The sequence below is a fragment of the Pan troglodytes genome, chromosome 9, assembly GCF_028858775.2.
Source record: "Pan troglodytes isolate AG18354 chromosome 9, NHGRI_mPanTro3-v2.0_pri, whole genome shotgun sequence".
Lineage (NCBI taxonomy): Eukaryota > Metazoa > Chordata > Mammalia > Primates > Hominidae > Pan > Pan troglodytes.
The window spans coordinates 57,843,195-57,861,532 of record NC_072407.2 but is presented as its reverse complement, the minus strand read 5'-3'; the positions used below and the strand labels follow the sequence as shown (position 1 = coordinate 57,861,532).

General features: G+C 34.7%; 1 protein-coding gene across 1 annotated transcript; it reads right to left on the bottom strand.

Moving 5' to 3' along the window:
• Positions 1-467: 467 nt before the first annotated feature.
• LOC466534 (olfactory receptor 4C16-like) lies at positions 468-1,400 on the bottom strand. The gene has a single exon (XM_521933.7). The coding sequence runs from the start codon at positions 1,398-1,400 to the stop codon at positions 468-470; it is 933 nt and encodes a 310-aa protein (XP_521933.7).
• Positions 1,401-18,338: the final 16,938 nt, after the last annotated feature.

The window sequence follows — 18,338 nt, the reverse complement described above, 5'->3', positions numbered from 1 at the left end:
TTCCTGTTGAGTCAGGAAGAACAACTAAGTCGATCATGACATATGAAGAATCCAACCTGTCTAATAAAGAAAACCATTAAGAGGAGGGAAAACCTATTGGACTGCTGGTATGTAGATGGGTAACTATTAGCAAGGAATTCCAGAAGTCAACACGCAGAGGAACAGGCAAACTTCAGACCTAAACTATAAGTGACGCTAAGCAGGCAGGAGCACCAGAGACACAGTAGTGAACAGCAGTGAAGGCAATGAGCTTTACATATCTGTTTGTACCACAAGCTGTATTTTCCACCACATAAAAATCATTCAACATTAACCAGTGTTATTTGTCCACACTGTCTCTTTTCCCAAGGGAGCTAACCCTCATGCACCAAGACAGCATTACATTAAATCAACAAGAAAAAGATAATATTCTCTATCGATTTCTTCTAGGTCACTTCAAACTATGAAGAAGGATTTGAAACCTTCATTTATCTTTTGCCATCTGCAAACAGTTTCTTGCTCCAAAGCTTCCTCATGGCACTTTTCACTTCTGTATTCCTCAGTGTATAAATCAGAGGGTTGAGCAAAGGTGTTCCAAGTGTATAAAATACAGCTATCATTTTATCCATTGGGAATGTGGTTGCAGGGCGTGTGTATATAAATATGCAAGGTCCAAAGAACAGGATGACCACAATGATGTGGGACACACAGGTGGAAAGGGCTTTCTTTCTCCCTTCAGCACTGTGGTTTCTCAGAGAATGCAAGATGATGACATAGGAGAACATCAGTATGACAAATCCCACTGTACAAATGGCCCCACTGTTGGAAACCAGGAGTAGGTTAACCACATAGGTATCTGAACAGGCTAGTTTCAACAAGGGCTGCAAGTCACAGAAATAGTGATTGATCACATTGGGGCCACAGAAAGGCAAACTCAGGGCAAGAAAAATCTGAGCTAAAGAATGCACACAGGATCCCACACAGGCCACAGTCATCAACACACCACAGACCTGGTGGGTCATGATGGTCATGTAGTGCAAGGGCTTACAGATGGCCACATAGCGATCAACAGCCATGAGGATAAGGGTGAAGATCTCCAGGTAGCCAAAGAAATGGGCTGAAAAGACTTGGATCATGCACTCACTGAAGGAGATAGTTGTCGTCTTCAAATGGGCATCCACAATTATTCTAGGGGCTATGGAAGTAGAGAGGCAAGTATCAGATAAGGATAAGTAGAAGAGGAAGAAATACATTGGGTTCTTAAGTGCCTGGCTGATCTTGACGGTAATAATAATTAGCAAGTTACCCAACAATGTTCCCAAGTAGAGAAGCAAAAAAATAACAAATACTATTTTCTTCCAAAAAGGATCCTGTGTCAATTCAAGCAGAATGAACTCAGTCACATTATTATTCAGTTGCATGGTTTTCGTGAGTGAGGTGAAGGGGCAAGTGTGAAAAGTTTTATCTGTAAAAAATACCGGAATTAATTTACGATGTGCTATGTGATGTTATGGAATATTTTATGCAAAATTAAATATTTCTTATCGGATACATTCTGTTGATGGTTTCTTAATAAGTCACTTCAACACATTGTTTCCTAATTTTAATGACCACAGGGTTATTATGATTCTCAGATATGCTTATGAACATGATACCTTGCTATAGCATTCTTCAGGTAGAAGCCTTGGTTAGCTTTGACATCATTCTGATTAATTTTTTCAATTAAATGAAGGTAAATGTAAGAAGTATGGATCTATTTTAATATTAACTTCATTTTTTTCATTTTCAATAAATATACAGGCCCATTTTTTGCATTGTGTATCACTCAACATTTAAGATATATTTAACTGCTCTTGGAGTTTTATGATATGAAATCCTACACCACCACCAGCACACTTATTAATACATAGTTTATACATTATATATTCATTATATATATTTATATAGATATATGTTATTTATGAATACTTAGTATGCTCCACTTCTCTGCAAAATTTCTCCCAGATATTCCAGATTATAAAAAGTAAGAGAAAACACTTATAGCCTCTAAATAATCTGTTGCTACCTTGATGTATCCTTATAATATTTAGTACTGACATATACTAATAAACATAAATGAATGTTCTTTGAAAATTGGTTATCTCTTTAATATCCCCCTTTCAAATTTTCTTCCTCTGGTTTATTGAAAGCACCCCTACTACACTCAGAGTCCCTGAGGTTACATTTAAATAAAATGACGGTGGTATACAGCATTACTACTCAATTGTTTGTTTTGATGATTCAGGCTAAAAACTTGAATAATGGAAACAGAAAAGCACTTTATAACTGGGGTGGTTTGAAGGGTTATCATTGAACCAGATCATGTTTGTAATCTCCAGTAAAGTTTTCATTATCCAGATATTCAAAAACCATATATTCCTGGAATAGAGCAGAGATTTGGAAGAAAAAGGGTGATATGGTTTTAGAGAAGAGAGAATAGATACTAACTGCCTTCTTCATTCAATTTATTTTCTGTCCTGGAAAAGTCAATGCTTCTTCAACTTTGCAATGTCACTTTTCCCTATGAAGATTTATTTTTTAAAAAATATGGAAACAAATATTATCACAAGTCTTCTCATTCAAGAACAAAGTTTCTCTAGATTTGTATTGTCAAGATGACACTAGACAGTACATATATGCAAGTAGAAATATAAACCAAAATGTAATTTATTTAAATATAGTCTGGAAGTCCATTGTATTTCTCCAAAATTCAATCAATACCTTCAAAACATTGATGAAAGTTAAAAGTTGGCCAAAACAGAATAGACAATACAGACACAAAATTCCCTTTGTATATACTTCTTCCTCTCTCTAGATTCCTCTCCTTCTTCTCCTCAAAAGATTTGAAATGTCCCTTGTCTTCCTCCAAATAAAAAAGTACTCCCAAGAAAGGGTCGGATGAAGTTATTCACTTTGGCATGCTAAGGATAAAAAGGTATAGATATAGATATAGATATAGATATAGATCTTTGGACTCTTTGGACTCTGTAATATATATTTTATATATTTTATGTATATATCTCTCTCTCTCTGGACTCTGTAATCTTGGAAAAGTATCTTAAACTATAAGGAAACTGAATTGGTATTTTAATTATTACAATAAGCTCATTTTTTCCTTTATTCATTTAAAAGGGTGATCCATCATTAAATATTTGTACTTGAAAATGTGGTAGGTTTTGGAGGCCTGATAATGTAGAAGAAGTTTTCACCTCTAATAGTTTATGACTTTGAGCACTCATTGAAGGGTGCAATCTTTGGTCTGTATATCAGCAATCGCAGTAGACTATCCATTCTCTAGATAGTCTATATTATTTACATTATATATTTGGACATAAAGTTTTTTAGATAAATTAAGGATTACAAATATGTAATGTAATTAACTTGGTAATAATTATAGGTCCTCATCAAATATTTACTCAACAGTTTAGTCAATAATCGGTATCTGTCTTCTTCCCTGGAATTCCTTTCCATTTCTAGCTACTTCAACTATTGCAAAATTTCAAAACACAACTGTGAAGAAACTTCATCTAAGCAGCCTTCAAAAATTGCCTTGTGATAAAGGAAATTCTTTCTGCTGCTTTTCAATTATTCTCTTATTCTTTTCTTATGCTATTACATTTAATTGCTTAAACTCTATTGTGTATGCTTAGCTTCCATCCTAGAATAAGAATACTGGAAAGCTATGTGTTCTCTGGATATTATTCTCCACTGTACCAAACCCAATGTCTAGTATAATGTAGGTGCTTAGTGGTTTGTTTTGTTTTGCTTTCTGTGCGATTGTTTTGCTATTGCTAATAGTACTTAGTGTTTTGTAATTGAACATTCTCTCTCCCACTAAAAATGTAATATTAACATCTAATTATTTCAGTACTATTCTGATGGCAAAACACGTCCATATATTACTTATTGGAGATTTCTATGTATTATGAATAGTAGACTGACAAATATCTTCCTCAATTAAAAAGCAAAAAAAAAAAAAAAGGGCTGAGATCGATTTCAGATAACTCAATGAATTAGCTACAGGACCTGGAGTAGAAGACGTACTCTGCATGGCATCACACGAGCAAGAAAGACTATTGGACTCTGACTCCCATGAAAATGATCACTTCAATAATTTGTTGGTTTTTTTTTTTTATGTGGGTAAATTTTTCTTTTCTTTTCTTTTTTTATTATTATACTTTAAGTTTTAGGGTGCATGTGCACATTGTGCAGGTTAGTTACATATGTATACATGTGCCATGCTGATGCGCTGCACCCACTAACTCGTCATCTAGCATTAGGTATATCTCCCAATGCTATCCCTCCCCTCTCCCCCCATCCCACAACAGTCTCCAGAGTGTGATGTTCCCCTTCCTGTGTCCATGTGATCTCATTGTTCAGTTCCCACCTATGAGTGAGAATATGCGGTGTTTGGTTTTTTGTTCTTGTGATAGTTTACTGAGAATGATGATTTCCAATTTCATCCATGTCCCTACAAAGAACATGAACTCATCATTTTTTATGGCTGCATAGTATTCCATGGTGTATATGTGCCACATTTTCTTAATCCAGTCTATCATTGTTGGACATTTGGGTTGGTTCCAAGTCTTTGCTATTGTGAATAATGCCACAATAAACATACATGTGCATGTGTCTTTATAGCAGCATGATTTATAGTCCTTTGGGTATATACCCAGTAATGGGATGGCTAGGTCAAATGGTATTTCTAGTTCTAGATCCCTGAGGAATCTCCACACTGACTTCCACAATGGTTGAACTAGTTTACAGTCCCACCAACAGTGTAAAAGTGTTCCTATTTCTCTGGGTTTTTTTCTTTATATGAATCCTTGGCTCTTAAGAGATACAAGGAGAGCCTTGATGTTTTTCATAGCCTTCTGATACTGATGCACACTTCGTACATGTCTATGTGTATGACTCTACATCTATTTTCTTTGCAGAGGAGTGCTAACACCTTTCAACAAATTCTCAAAGGAATCAGACACAAAAGGGGGTTACAATGGTCTGGAGACAAAGCATGACCAGTAATACAGCACATGTTCTAATAACTACTGCACTCTCTCCAACTCTTCAAACAAGATTAGCCAACTTTAGAATGGCTAGCTACACTGGTTAAAACAATGGTAAACAGACAATGTATTGATGTTGGAGGTAACAGAGAAGATTTAAAAGAAAAGCAACCAGGAAACGGTGGACAGATGGGAGTGGAATCCAAGGTTAGGAGGCTCCTCCTATGCTTCTATATGGTATTGCAGAGGCCATGGTGAGAAGCATTGTTTTCCTTAAGGAATCTCTTAAACCACTCAACCCTCCCTAAATTAGTTATACTAGACTTCTATATTTGAGAGAATTCCTATCCTCACTCATTTCTCTGCATAATTTACCATTCTTACAGTAAATAAAACAGGTTGTCCCAAGCTGCTGTATCCCCTAAATTCTTAAATTCAGGTGTGATATAATCTACTCTCCTTGAGTTTCTTCCTATATATAACTGAGTCTCACGATTTCTGCTATCCAATCAAGGAATGCCCTTCAAAATAATCTGGCCAGAGAATCAAAAGTCATCATCAAATTTAATATCCATTATTTATGCTTCCTGTTTCTGGTTGCCCCAAATGATATGAAATTACCGTCTAAATGTCCCTCTTTCCAAATTATCCTCTACAGAGAGCAGGAGCATTCTGGTGGGGCATGGATAGATAAGATGACATGTGGAAAGAGGTTGGGCAGGGACAATATTGAGCAAAGCAAGGAAGATTTTCTTACCCAAAATATTTTGAGCAATGTCGCTACCACATATATAGCACATTATCTTTCACCTTCGCTGTATAACATTTAGCCTCCATGTTTTCATGCTTACTCTGAATATTTTCTGAGGATTATTTAACTTTTCATACTAAATTTCAGATGTGTACCAATTTCAAATTGTATTCTTACGATATCACTTTCAAAACAAGCAAGTAGTAAAAATTCTATGCTGTGATAGACAATATTTTCTTCAAATCTGTCATTTGGATATGAAAAATCTGGCATTCTCTGGAAATTTTGTCAAGGTCACTTTCTCTATTAACCTTTTCTCTAATTATTTATCAGACATAATTTCTTCTAAGCTTCTAGTACCTGTCAGCTCTTTGTGAAGACTTACCTTTCCCCAATGGCTTGCCTTAAAAAAAATAGTGAGCTTTTATTTACTCTGCCATTTCAAGAAACTGTAACAAAACTTGAGACATGAAATGCCTTCTTCTCTCCCCACACAATGATGGCTTTTCACATGGCTTGTGCTCATAAAATATTTGTTGAGTTCAAAAGATCATTTTGTTCCAGAGATAATATTTCATTCCATTTATTTCCTAAATTAACAGTAAATTTTAAAAATTTAGGTTATTATTTTTTTCCCTCTTCCATTTTCAGAGGATGTGGGAACTGTATAGTTATGAGAAATATAAAAATATATTTTTAAATTATTTTGAATTAATTTGTAGTGATAATTCTCTGAGCTCTCAAAGATGAAAATAATCTTACCTGTTAGAAGACTTAGTGTTGTCTGTCCATTCCTTTTGGAAAGTAGCCTTCCTATAAAATTTATTTTAAATGTTTCTTTCTGCAACCTTAAGGGAATAGTTTAACACATAATGACATAAGAGATTAGCATCCTAGAGAGAATTATTCCCTAAAGTTTCTCTTCTTTTGATAATCATATTTAACTTTTGTTTTGTCTGTTTAGCCTATAATAACAAATTAACCCTTCTCATATCCATATGAAGAAGGGTATGGAGGTGTTAGGTATGTTAGGCACACCAAAAGTACTGGTGAAAAAGAGAAGAAATAAACTGGGTGATGGAGAGGGTAATAGAAAACAGGAAGAATCAAAAACAATGTCACTGGTTATAAAAAAGGTGGATCAGCAAGATATTAACTCTGCTCTCACCCAGCGCCCTAAGCCACCATTCCCTGCATTAGAAAACAGACTTTTCTCTCTCCTGTAACACACCTGTAACATATATTTCCAAGTACAGTCCAGGGAAGGCAGAGTGCAGCTCTGAAAGTAGAGATTCTCTTCTGTGGTCTATAGACAACCCCCAAATATTTATAGCAAGTGGTCTGAGGATTGATATGTGTGATGAGCACCAAATTTCATTTTTTTTTCAAATTTATTTCCATTTGATTTACTATTTCATTTTAGTAAAAAACATTCATGAAGAAATATATTTTATTGAAATAATATTACTTCACCAAATATTTATTGAATACATTATATATACTAGGCTCTGTGCTTGCCATTTTACTTGTTATATCTTTAAATTCACAGTTCTTCCATGATATAGGTGTTAACAATGACATTTCATGTGAGAGAAAACCAAAACTCACAGAAACTAAGCAGCTTGCCCTGGTTACATATTTAGTAAGTTGAATATTAATATTTGTATGAATGATTGTTTTATTCTGTGATTTTTTTTCCTCTTTCCACACATTTTCCTTACACTAGCCTAAATTGAAGACCGGAGAGTACTAGAAAGTGATAATGATAAGACATTTCTCATGGCTAAGCAATAGTGTCTCAGATTGAGGATCTTAGAATTAAAGCAAAAAGGACAGGTTGAAATTCAGGTAGCCAAGGGATTGACAAGTGAAAATGTTCAGTAGACAGTTGGTTTTTTTAAGTATGAATTCCAAGTCAGTACTGCAGAACTGGATTTGGAAATTATTATTTGTAAATGACAGCTTAAATTATGTGTTTGTTTGCAGTTACCCAAAGAAAACATCTAGAGAGATTACAGAATGGAGCCAACAAGATGGAGGGTTACACAAACACATGAAAGAATCTCTGAAGGATCTCAAGATGCATGTTCAAAGAATCATGATAAACTAATGAAAGAGTAGCCATATGGAATCCTAAAGAGTAGACTTTCAGAAAGAAGTTCATGAACTTTTGCGTTAGACCACAGGAGCACTAGAACCATGAACTCACACACATACAAGTCCTGACCCGAGTGATTAATGACTAAAGAACTTTAAAATAGAAAAAGTTTACATAAGGCCAGAACTTCAAAATAGAAAAAGTTTACATAAGGCCAGAACTTCAAAATAGAAAAAGTTTACATAAGGCTAGAAATCAGGAAAGAATCCTTATTTATTCCTCAAACTCTTAGCATGTTCTATAAATTATAAGCACTTACTGAAGGTAGGGATCATGAGTATCTTGTTCTCTACCATAGCTACCACAGTAAGCATTTATAAACCACAATTTCTAGTATACAATTAATAATCAAGAGTTTAGTAAGTAAATGAATAAATAAAGCAAAGCAAATCAAATCAAAAAAGAATCTGAGTCACAAGGTATAATTATCTTTTCTGAAAAACTACCTCTATAGTGTTCAATAAAATAAACTCTTCTGTTTCTTTTGGAACTACACTGAGGCCACTAATGTAGAAGGACATTGTTTATTTCTATTTGCTAATAGAAATTAGCAAATAGTTCTTTTGGAACTACACCGAGGCCACTAATGTAGAAGGGCATTATTTATTTCTATTTGCTAACAGAAATGAAGTTTGATCATGGGACACCAAAAATACTCCTCGAGGAATTCCTTTCATAGATTGTTACTAGTTAGACAACCAAGTAGAAAAGGGTCCCTGAAGAACCTCCTACCAGCCTGCACACCTGAGAGGAATGTGTACTGGGATAGAGCCTTGGGAAGCTCACCCCTTTGCAGGGAGGAGGAGCGGCCTGGCTCTTCCTCTTCCTGGGTGGTACCTGGGATTCAATCTGCGAGGTGGGAAGCCTTTACTAGCAGGACTCTCGCTCTGCTGACAGTCCCTGTTTCCCTTTTTGCCCAAAAAATTCCATTTTTCTAACCCTTCAAAGTGTCTGTGAGCCTAATCTCTCCTGGTCGCAGGACAAGGACCCCGTATTTTGCTGAACTAAGGAGAAAGTCCTACAACACTAGCACTATCTACAGCACCGGGAGATATCATGGGACATAAAAAATGTTAGGTTGTCCCCCATAATGGAAATGTGGTAATTTTCTTGATGTAGTGTGGAATGTAGTATTAATAAGGAGGATGCATTCAACCCTTTGCAGGACATTCGCTGCTTTGCTGTGCAATATCTAAATAGTTTCGCAGATACACCTGCCCTGTCTCATAATGATGGCTGAAGATGAGTTTTAAAAACTGCATCAGTGGGCCCTCTCCATGACTGAGAGGAATCCATCCTCCTTCTTGGATATCTGAACCCTGATATTCCTCTGAAAAATCACAACCTGTCTGTTTTTAGTATGTAAGGTCTGGGTAATGGTATCTCCCAAGAATGTTAATATGACTCCAGTTTGATCATCAGAAAACTTATCTCCAAAGCTGTAATGATCAGGTCAGGAATCCAGCAGCAAATGAAATGCAGACTTAGTACTTTTGTTTGAACTATTGGGAAAACTTGTTCTTTTTAAAAAATCTTTATTTTCAGGGGGTATGTGTGCAAGTTTGTTACATGGATATATTGCATAATGCTGGTTCTTTTTTCCTAAAAGAGTTTCTGGAAGAGCAGACCCGAAACTCCTGCCTATAATCTTACCAGGAGTAAAGAGACCCTGATAAAAAATGGAGCCAAGGCCGGGCGCGGTGGCTCACGCCTGTAATCCCAGCACTTTGGGAGGCCGAGGCGGGCGGATCACGAGGTCAGGAGATCGAGACCATCTTGGCTAACACGGTGAAACCCCGTCTCTACTAAAAATACAAAAAATTAGCCGGGCGACGTGGCGGGTGCCTGTAGTCTCAGCTATTCGGGAGGCTGAGGCAGGAGAATGGCGTAAACCCCGGGGGGCGGAGCCTGCAGTGAGCCGAGATCGCGCCACCGCACTCCAGCCTGGGCGACAGAGCGAGACTCCGTCTCAAAAAAAAAAAAAAAAAAAAAAAAAAAAAATGAAGCCAACACAGAAGAAAGCAGAGACAACAAACAAGTAGAAGAAAACAGTTCTATTACTAATAAGATGTCAACTGTAGAGTTCATGTATTTCCAAACTCCTTTATCTATATTGATCTTTCTACCTTTATTTATGTAGCACAACAAATACTTGTAAACTTTCTATCCCCCAAATTAAAACATTACCAATTACTAAATCTATTTTTAACTCCTTTCCTATCCTGCTCCCTGCCTCACTCTAAATGTAAACAATGTCTTGATCTTTTAATGTATAGCTACCTTACTTCTTAAAGGTAAGTTATCTTTCTCAGATATGAATTTTTTATTTTTCCTTGGTTTAGACTTGTACACAATTTATCATACTATATGAAAAAACTTAAGGAGCTTTAAAAATTTTTTCCCTCAACCTTAAGTTACTAAGTTTTTTTCCATTGTTGAATGTTGTTGAATCGTTTTCACTTCTATACCACATTCTACTGTGTTATAATTTAAAAATGTGCTTATTCATTATCCTATCAGTGAATATTTGACTACTATGAATAGTGCAACTATGAACATTTTTTAACATGTCCCTTGGAATGCAATTGGCAGGAATGCATTACAGGATGTGCCAACATTTATTTTTGCAGGATCATAGTATGACATCTTCATAAGAGGTACAGGAAATGCAATCTCATATGCCAAAAAAACCCCCAAATATTCCATTATATGGAATATTTGTGAACAGACCCTAAAACCTCTACAGTATGATTTAAAAAATTAATTTGAAGAATGCTGTATTTTGTTATTGTTGTTTTAATTAGACGCATGAATAAATTGGTAATCCACAAAAAACATGGGCTTCTTTTTTCAATGTCAATTTTAAAATGTCAATACTTAGTCACTTGATCTGTGTCATATTTAGACTAAAATTTCTTGAACACTAAATAGACTGATATCTGGTAAAAGAAATAGCTCCTTTGAGGCATAAACATTGCTTTACTTATTAAATAGTATTAAAATATGTGATCTAGAAAGTTAGATCTGAGCCATAAGATTATTTTTTCTATTAATAAAAACCATATTTATAAAAATATTTTCTTCTACTCCAATGTACTGGCATCAATTAAAGATGACCAACATCTGTTTATAGTGGGGAAAATAAATAAATAAATAAATAAGTTAAAAAAATAAAGACTTGCACAGGCTAGCAGAGGCAAATGTCCATGAGTTTTTAATGGAACTGTTGCCTTCTCCTGGCACACTGTCTGCAGATATTTTTGCCTCAAAGATAAAGATATCTTCATCCTACTTCATAATTTAAAACCCAATATAATTTCTTTAGATAATGTATTGAGATTGATTGCATGTGTCATGTTTCTCAGGGTGTAATTTCTTGGTGCCAGGAGCTATGCTGAGGTCATGACAATGATGTATTCTTTAGATCAGCCTTGTTTACAGATTCCTTGGAACACAATCTCAGGCCATAAAGCAGCAAAGGAACACAATCTCAGCTCATGAAGCAGTAAAGGAACACAATCTTAGCTCATGAAGCAGCAAAGGAAAAAATGCATTCCCTGGGATATATGGTAAAATTGTCAATATCTGCTTCCAACATGGTCAGTTGGTCTCCAAGGCTGATGTAATGCTTTAACTATTCAGAATGTTTGCTACTGATACTGCTTCCACTCTAACAGGCACCGTTGTTTATCAGCTCCCCAGTGACAACTTCTGTCTGCCAATGGTTTCTTGGCAAGAAGATTCAGCGCTTAATCCCATTATTGAAATACCAAAAACGGTCCCTACGAGTAGGTCCCAATTCCCCCAACAGAGAAAAAGATTCTCTAAACTTATCACATTAGCCATTTTCATGGTGTTTCTGTCTCTAATGCCCTGGCTAGTCAAGAACTGCAACTGAGGCCCATTCTTTTTCTCCATACGAGTTTACGCCAACTCTCTGCTTTTGAACAGAGCATCTTCCTAAGATCACTCTTCTTTCCTTCCTGTCACAGAGAGCATGGGCAAAGCTCCATCCTTACTCAAGACTTGTGTGTCTTTGGATGTTTCCATTGTTTATATACATGGAACCTGAGGGTACCTTTTAAATGTGTAGACAATTGTTTCTCAAATTTGAGTACCTGGCTAAGGACTTTTAAATAGAAATGCTCTGAAGATCAGCTTTAGCCCTGGTATTCAACCAAAATCATCTATCAGCTTAGACTTCATTTGAAAGTCTGAAGAGCTAACTGCCTACGTCAGTGTCATTTCTGTTGTCTCTGCCCTTCAGGGATACAACTGTTTAGGTTATCCTGTCCAATCTGCATAGCAGTATTATAAATTAGTTTTGGAAAGAAGAGTCATTGTCAATATATGAATATCCACTTCCAAATATTGATGAACATTACAGATGTATCTTGGAAAAAGTATCTCCTCCTTTTTTTTTTTTCACTTTAGTTTCCTTTTGGATAGCAAACATTAACCAGATTAACATTTGTATAGTATAAATAGTGATAATACTAACCTCTTTCCAAAAGTGAACACAGACATGACAAACACAGCTGCAGGTGACACTAAATCATTTCAGTAACGAGCATGAGTATGGTCACAATGCACAATAAAATTGTTCATTTTTTTCCTTTCTTCACTTTTTTTTTAACATATCACAATTATTGCTAATGAATGGAATGCTTTCTTATCTTCTTGCCTCAAACATTAATAAAAACATCTGATAGTTTTATAATATTTGTGGGTGTTCCACATACACATATAATCTTTTAAGGTATATGAAATTCATATTATATATATATATATTAATTTCAATAGCTATAGGAGTATAAATGGTTTTTGGTTCATGGATGAATTGCATAGTGGTGAAGTCTAGGATTTTACCGCACACATCACCTGAGTAGTGTATACATTGTACCCAAACAGTAGTTTTTAATCTCTCACCCTGCCATCTATCCTCCCTACTTCTGAGTCTCTAGAGTTCATTATACCACTCTGTATGCCTTCGTGTACCCATAGCTCATAGCTCCAACTTATACTGGAGAACATGCGATATTTGGTTGTCCATTCCTGAGTGACTTCATTTAAAATAAGTTCCTCCAGTTTCATCCCAGTTGCTACAAAAGACATGATTTTTTATGAATGAGTGGTCTTCCGTGGTATGTAACACATGGTATGTGTTACATGGTATATATATATACACACACACACACACATAAATAAATACATATCTTTACACACACACACATCACACATGCATATACATATATACATATATATGCATGCGTGTGTGTGTGTGTATATATATATACCATATTTTCTTTATCCACTCATCAGTCAATGGATACTTAAATTGATTCTATATTTTTGCAATTGTGAGCTGTGTTGCAATGAACATATGTGTGTAGGTATCTTTTGATATAATGACTTTTTTTCCTTTGGGTAGGTACTCAGTTGTGGGATTGCTGGGTCAAATGGTAGATCTACTCTTAGTTCTTCAAGAAATCTCCATACTGTTTTCCATAAAGTTTGCATTTATTTACATTTCCACCAACAATGTATAATAATTTCCTTCTCACCACATCCACACAAATATATATTATCTTTTGACTTTTTAATTATCACCATTCTGGCTGGGTAAGGTAGTATCTCATGGTGGTTTTGATTTGCATTTCCCTGATGATTAATGATGTTGAGCATTTTTTCATGTTTGTTGACCATTTATATACCTTCCTTTGTGAAATGTCTATTCATATCATTTGCCCACTTTTTAATGGGCTCTTTTTTTCATGTTGATTTGTTTGAGTTTCTTATAGATTCTAGATATTATTTCTTTGTCAAATACAGAGTTTGCAAATATTTTCTCCCACTCTGTCAGGTGCCTGTTTACTCCGTTATTTCTTTTGTTGTGCAGAAGATTTTTAGTTTAATTAAGTCCAATTTATTTATTTTTGTTTTTGTTGCATTGCTTTTGGGGTCTTAAGCATAAATTATTTGCCTAGGCCAAACTTGGAGGAGTTTTTCTTAGGTTTTCTTCTGCAATTTTTATGATTTCAGGACTTAGATTTAAATCTTTAATACATTTTTTTTATATGATGAGAGACAGGGATCCAGTTTCATTCTTCTACATGTGGCTATCCAATTTTCCCAGCACCATTTATTGAATAGGTTATTCTTTCCTCCAGTTTATGTTTTTGTATGCTTTGTCAAAGATAAGTTGGTTGTAAGTATTTGGTTTTATTTCTGGGTTCTCTATTCTGTTTCATTGTTCTGTTTGTCTAATATATTCCATTACTATGTTGTTTTGATAGCCATAGCCTTGTAACATAATTTGAGTCATGTAATGTGATGCCTCCAGATTTATTCTTCTTGCTTAGGATTACTTTGGCTATTTGGGCTCTTTCTTGATTCCACATAAAATTTAGGATTGTTTTTTCTAATTCTGTGAAAAATTATGTTAGTATTTTGATAGGAACTGCATTGAATCTGTAGATTACTTTGGGCAGTATGGTCATTTTCGTGATATTGATTCTTCCAATCCATGAACATGGGATGTATTTTCATTTTTTCATGTCATCTATGATTTATTCCAGAAGTTTTTGTGTAGTTCTACTTGTAGAGTGTTTTTTCCTTCTTGGTTAAGTATATTTTTAGATTTTTTTCAGCTACTGTAAAAAGAATTGGGTTATTGCTTTGATGCTCAGCTTGGTCATTGTTGTATAACACTGCTACTAATTTATGTACATTGATTTTGTAACCTGAGACATTACTGAATTCACTGATCAAATCTAGGAGTATTCTGAAGAATTCTTTAGAGTTTTCTAAGTATAAGATCATATTATCAGCAAACAGAGATAGTTTGACTTCCTCTTTTTCAATTTCAATGACATTTATTTCTTTCTCTTTCCTGATTGCTCTGGCTAGAAGTTCCAGCACTTGGCCGGGCACGGTGGCTCACGTCTGTAATCCCAGCACTTTGGGAGGCCAAGGCTGGCAGATCATGAGGTCAGGAGATCGAGACAATTCTCGCTATCACAGTGAAACCCTGTCTCTACTAAATAATACAAAAAAAAAAAAAAGAAAATTAGCGTGGCACGGTGGCGGGGGACTGTGGTCCCAGCTACTCGGGAGGCTGAGGCTGGAGAATGGTGGGAACCCAGGAGGTGGAACTTGCAGTGAGCAGAGATCGCGCCACTGCGCTCCAGCCTGGGAGACAGAGTGAGACTCCATCTCAAAAAATAAAATAAAATAAAATAAAAAGAAGTTCCAGTACTATGCTAAATTGAAGTGGTGAAAGTGGGCATACTTTTCTTGTTGCAATTCCTGGTGGGAATGATTCTAGCTTTTCCTCGTTCAATATGATATTGATGTGGGTTTGTCATATATGGTCTTTGTTATTTTGAGTTGTGTTCCTTCTACACCTAGTTTCTTGAGTGTTTTTATTTTGAACGGATTTTTTATTTTATTGAATGCTTTTCCTACATCTATTGGGATGATGATATGATTTTTGTTATTAACTCTGTTTATGTGATGAATCATATTTATTGGTTTGCATGTACTGAGCCATTCCTGCATCCTGGTATGAAACCCACTCAGTCATGATGAATTAGTTTTTTGATCTGCTGTCGGATTCAGTTTATTAGTATTTTATTGAGGATTTTTGCATCTGTGTTCATCAGTGTTATTTGGCAGTAGTTTTCTTTTCTTGCTATGTTCTTTCCAGGCTTTGGTATCTAGATGATACTGGCTTCATAGAAATCCAAAGCCACGAGTTAGAGAGGATTCCCATCTTTTGAAATATTTTAAGTAGAATTGTTACTAATTTTTCATTGGATGTCTGGTAGAATTCAGCTGTGACTCCATCTGATTATAGACTTTATTTTGGCTGGCAGATTTCTTATTACAGATTTAATATAATTGCTTCTTATTGGCCTATTCAGCATTTCTATTCCTTCCTAATTCAAGCTAGAAGGGGTTATATGTTTCCAGCTATTTATCCATTTCCTCTAGATTTTCTAGTTTGTATGTATAGAGGTCCTCACAGTAGTCGCCAGTGATCTTTTGTCTATCTTTGGTGTCAGTTATAATTCTCCATTTTCATTTCTAATTGAGCTTATTTGAATCTTTTCTCTTATTCTCTTGGTTAATCCAGCTAGTGGTCTGTTAATTTTATTTTTCAAAGAACAAGCTTCTCATTTTATTGATTTTTTTGGTGGGAGGCTTCTAATTCATTTAGCTCTGCTTCAATCTGTGTTATTTCTTTTCTTCTGCTAGCTTTATGCTTGGTTTGTTCTTGCTTCTCTAGATCCTTGCATTGTGACATTGGCTGTTAATTTGTGATCTTTCTGACTGTTTGATCTCTGGCATTTAGTGCTACAAACTTTCTTCTTAGCACTGCTTTTGCTGTTTCCCAAAGGTTTTGATAACTTTTGTCACTGTTATCTTTCATTTTGAAAAGTTTCTAAATTTCCATCTTGATTTCATTATTAACCCAAACATCACTCAGGAGCAGATTATTTAATTTCTATTTATTTGTATAGTTTTCCAGATTCCTTTTGAAATTAATTTTAGTTCTATTCAACTGTAATCTCAGAAGATACTTTATATGATTTCATTCTTTTAAAAATGTATTGAGACATGGTTTTTAGTCTATTATATGATCTATCTTGTAAAACAGCCTGTGTTCTGATGAAAAGAATAAATATTTGGCAGTTTTGGGTATAATGTTCTAAAAATATCTGTTAGGCTCATTTTGTTCAGAGTAAGGCATAAGTCCAGTGTTTCTTTGTTGACTTTCTGCCTCATCGATCTGCCTAGTGTTGTCAGTGGTGTGTCAAAATCCCTCACTATTTGTTGCTGTCTGCCCCTTTTTTAGATATAGTTATGATTGTTTTATGAATCTGGGAGTTCTGGAGTTAGATTAATATGTGTTTAGAATTATTATATATTCTTGTTGAATTAATTTTTTATTATTTTTATAATGACTTTTTTCCTTTTTTTACTGTTTGCTTTAAAATATGTTTTATCTGATATAAGAATAGCTACTCCTGCTTGCTTTTGGTTTCCATTTGCATGGAATATATCTTTCTACCAGTTTACCTTGAGTCTATATGAATTTTTACATGTTATGTGTATCTCTTGAATACAGTAGATATTTGGTTTGTAATTTTTTATCTATTCTGTCAATTTGTATCTTTAAGTAGAGAATCTAGATTATTTACATTCAACATTAATACTGAGAAGTGAGATACTGTTTCAGTCATCATGTTGAGCCTAGTTACATTGTTTTCTTTCTGTGATTGTTTTATCAGCCTTTTGAGTTTCATGCTAAATGTTCCTATTTTGGGGAATATAATACTTTTGTTTCAAGTTTTAGAACTAATTTCATCATTTCTTGTAGGACTGGTCTAGTAGTGACAAGTTCCCTCAGCATTTGCCTGTCTGAGAAAGACTTTATTTCCCCTCCATTTATGAAACTTAGTTTTGTGAGATATAAAATTATTGACCAACAATTATTCTGTTTAAGGAGACTAAATATAGGAGCCCTATTCCTTCCAGCTTGTAAGATTTCTGCTGAGAACTCTGCCATTAGTCAGATATATTTCCCTTTTTAGTTTATCTGATACTTTTTTCTCATTGTTTTTAGAATTATTCCCTTCACATTGACTTTAGCCTGATGACTATATGCCTTGATGATGTCCTTTCTGCAATGAATCTAACAAGAGGTGTTTGAGATTTTATTGGAATGTCTAAATCTCTAGGAAGGCCAGGGAAATTTTTCTCAATTATTCCCTCAAACAGATTTTCCAAACGTTTTGCTTTTTCTTCTCACTCAAAAACATTTGTGATTCTTAGGTTTGGACATTTTACGATAATTCCATGTTTCTTGGTGGATTGTTGATTTCTTTTAATTATTTTTTTCTTTATTTTTGCCTGATTTTGTTAATTCAAAATCTTTGTCTTTGACCTCTGAAATCCTTTCTTCTGTTTGGTCTAGTCTGTTATTAAAACTTTCCACTGCATTTTGTAATTCTCTAAAATTATTTTTCATTTCCAGAAGTTCTGACTGTGTTTTTCTTTAAAATATCTATCTCTTTTTAAAATATTTGTATTCATATTCTGAAGTTTTAAAAGTTTCTTTAGGTTGGTTTTCAACTTTCTCTTGTATCTCATTGAGTAATTTAATAATCAACCCTTTTTAATTCTTTATCTGGTATTTCAGAGCTTTCACGTTTGTTTGGATCTGCTGCTGTAGTTACTGTAAATTTTGGGGAATTTTATAGAACTCTTTTTTTTCATATTTCCAGAATTATTTTTCTGACTCCTCATTTGGGTAGATCATTTCTTCTAAATATTTTTGAACTTAGTTTCTACTCAACCAGGGTTTTTCTTACATTTTTCCCCTTGAAGATATGAATTT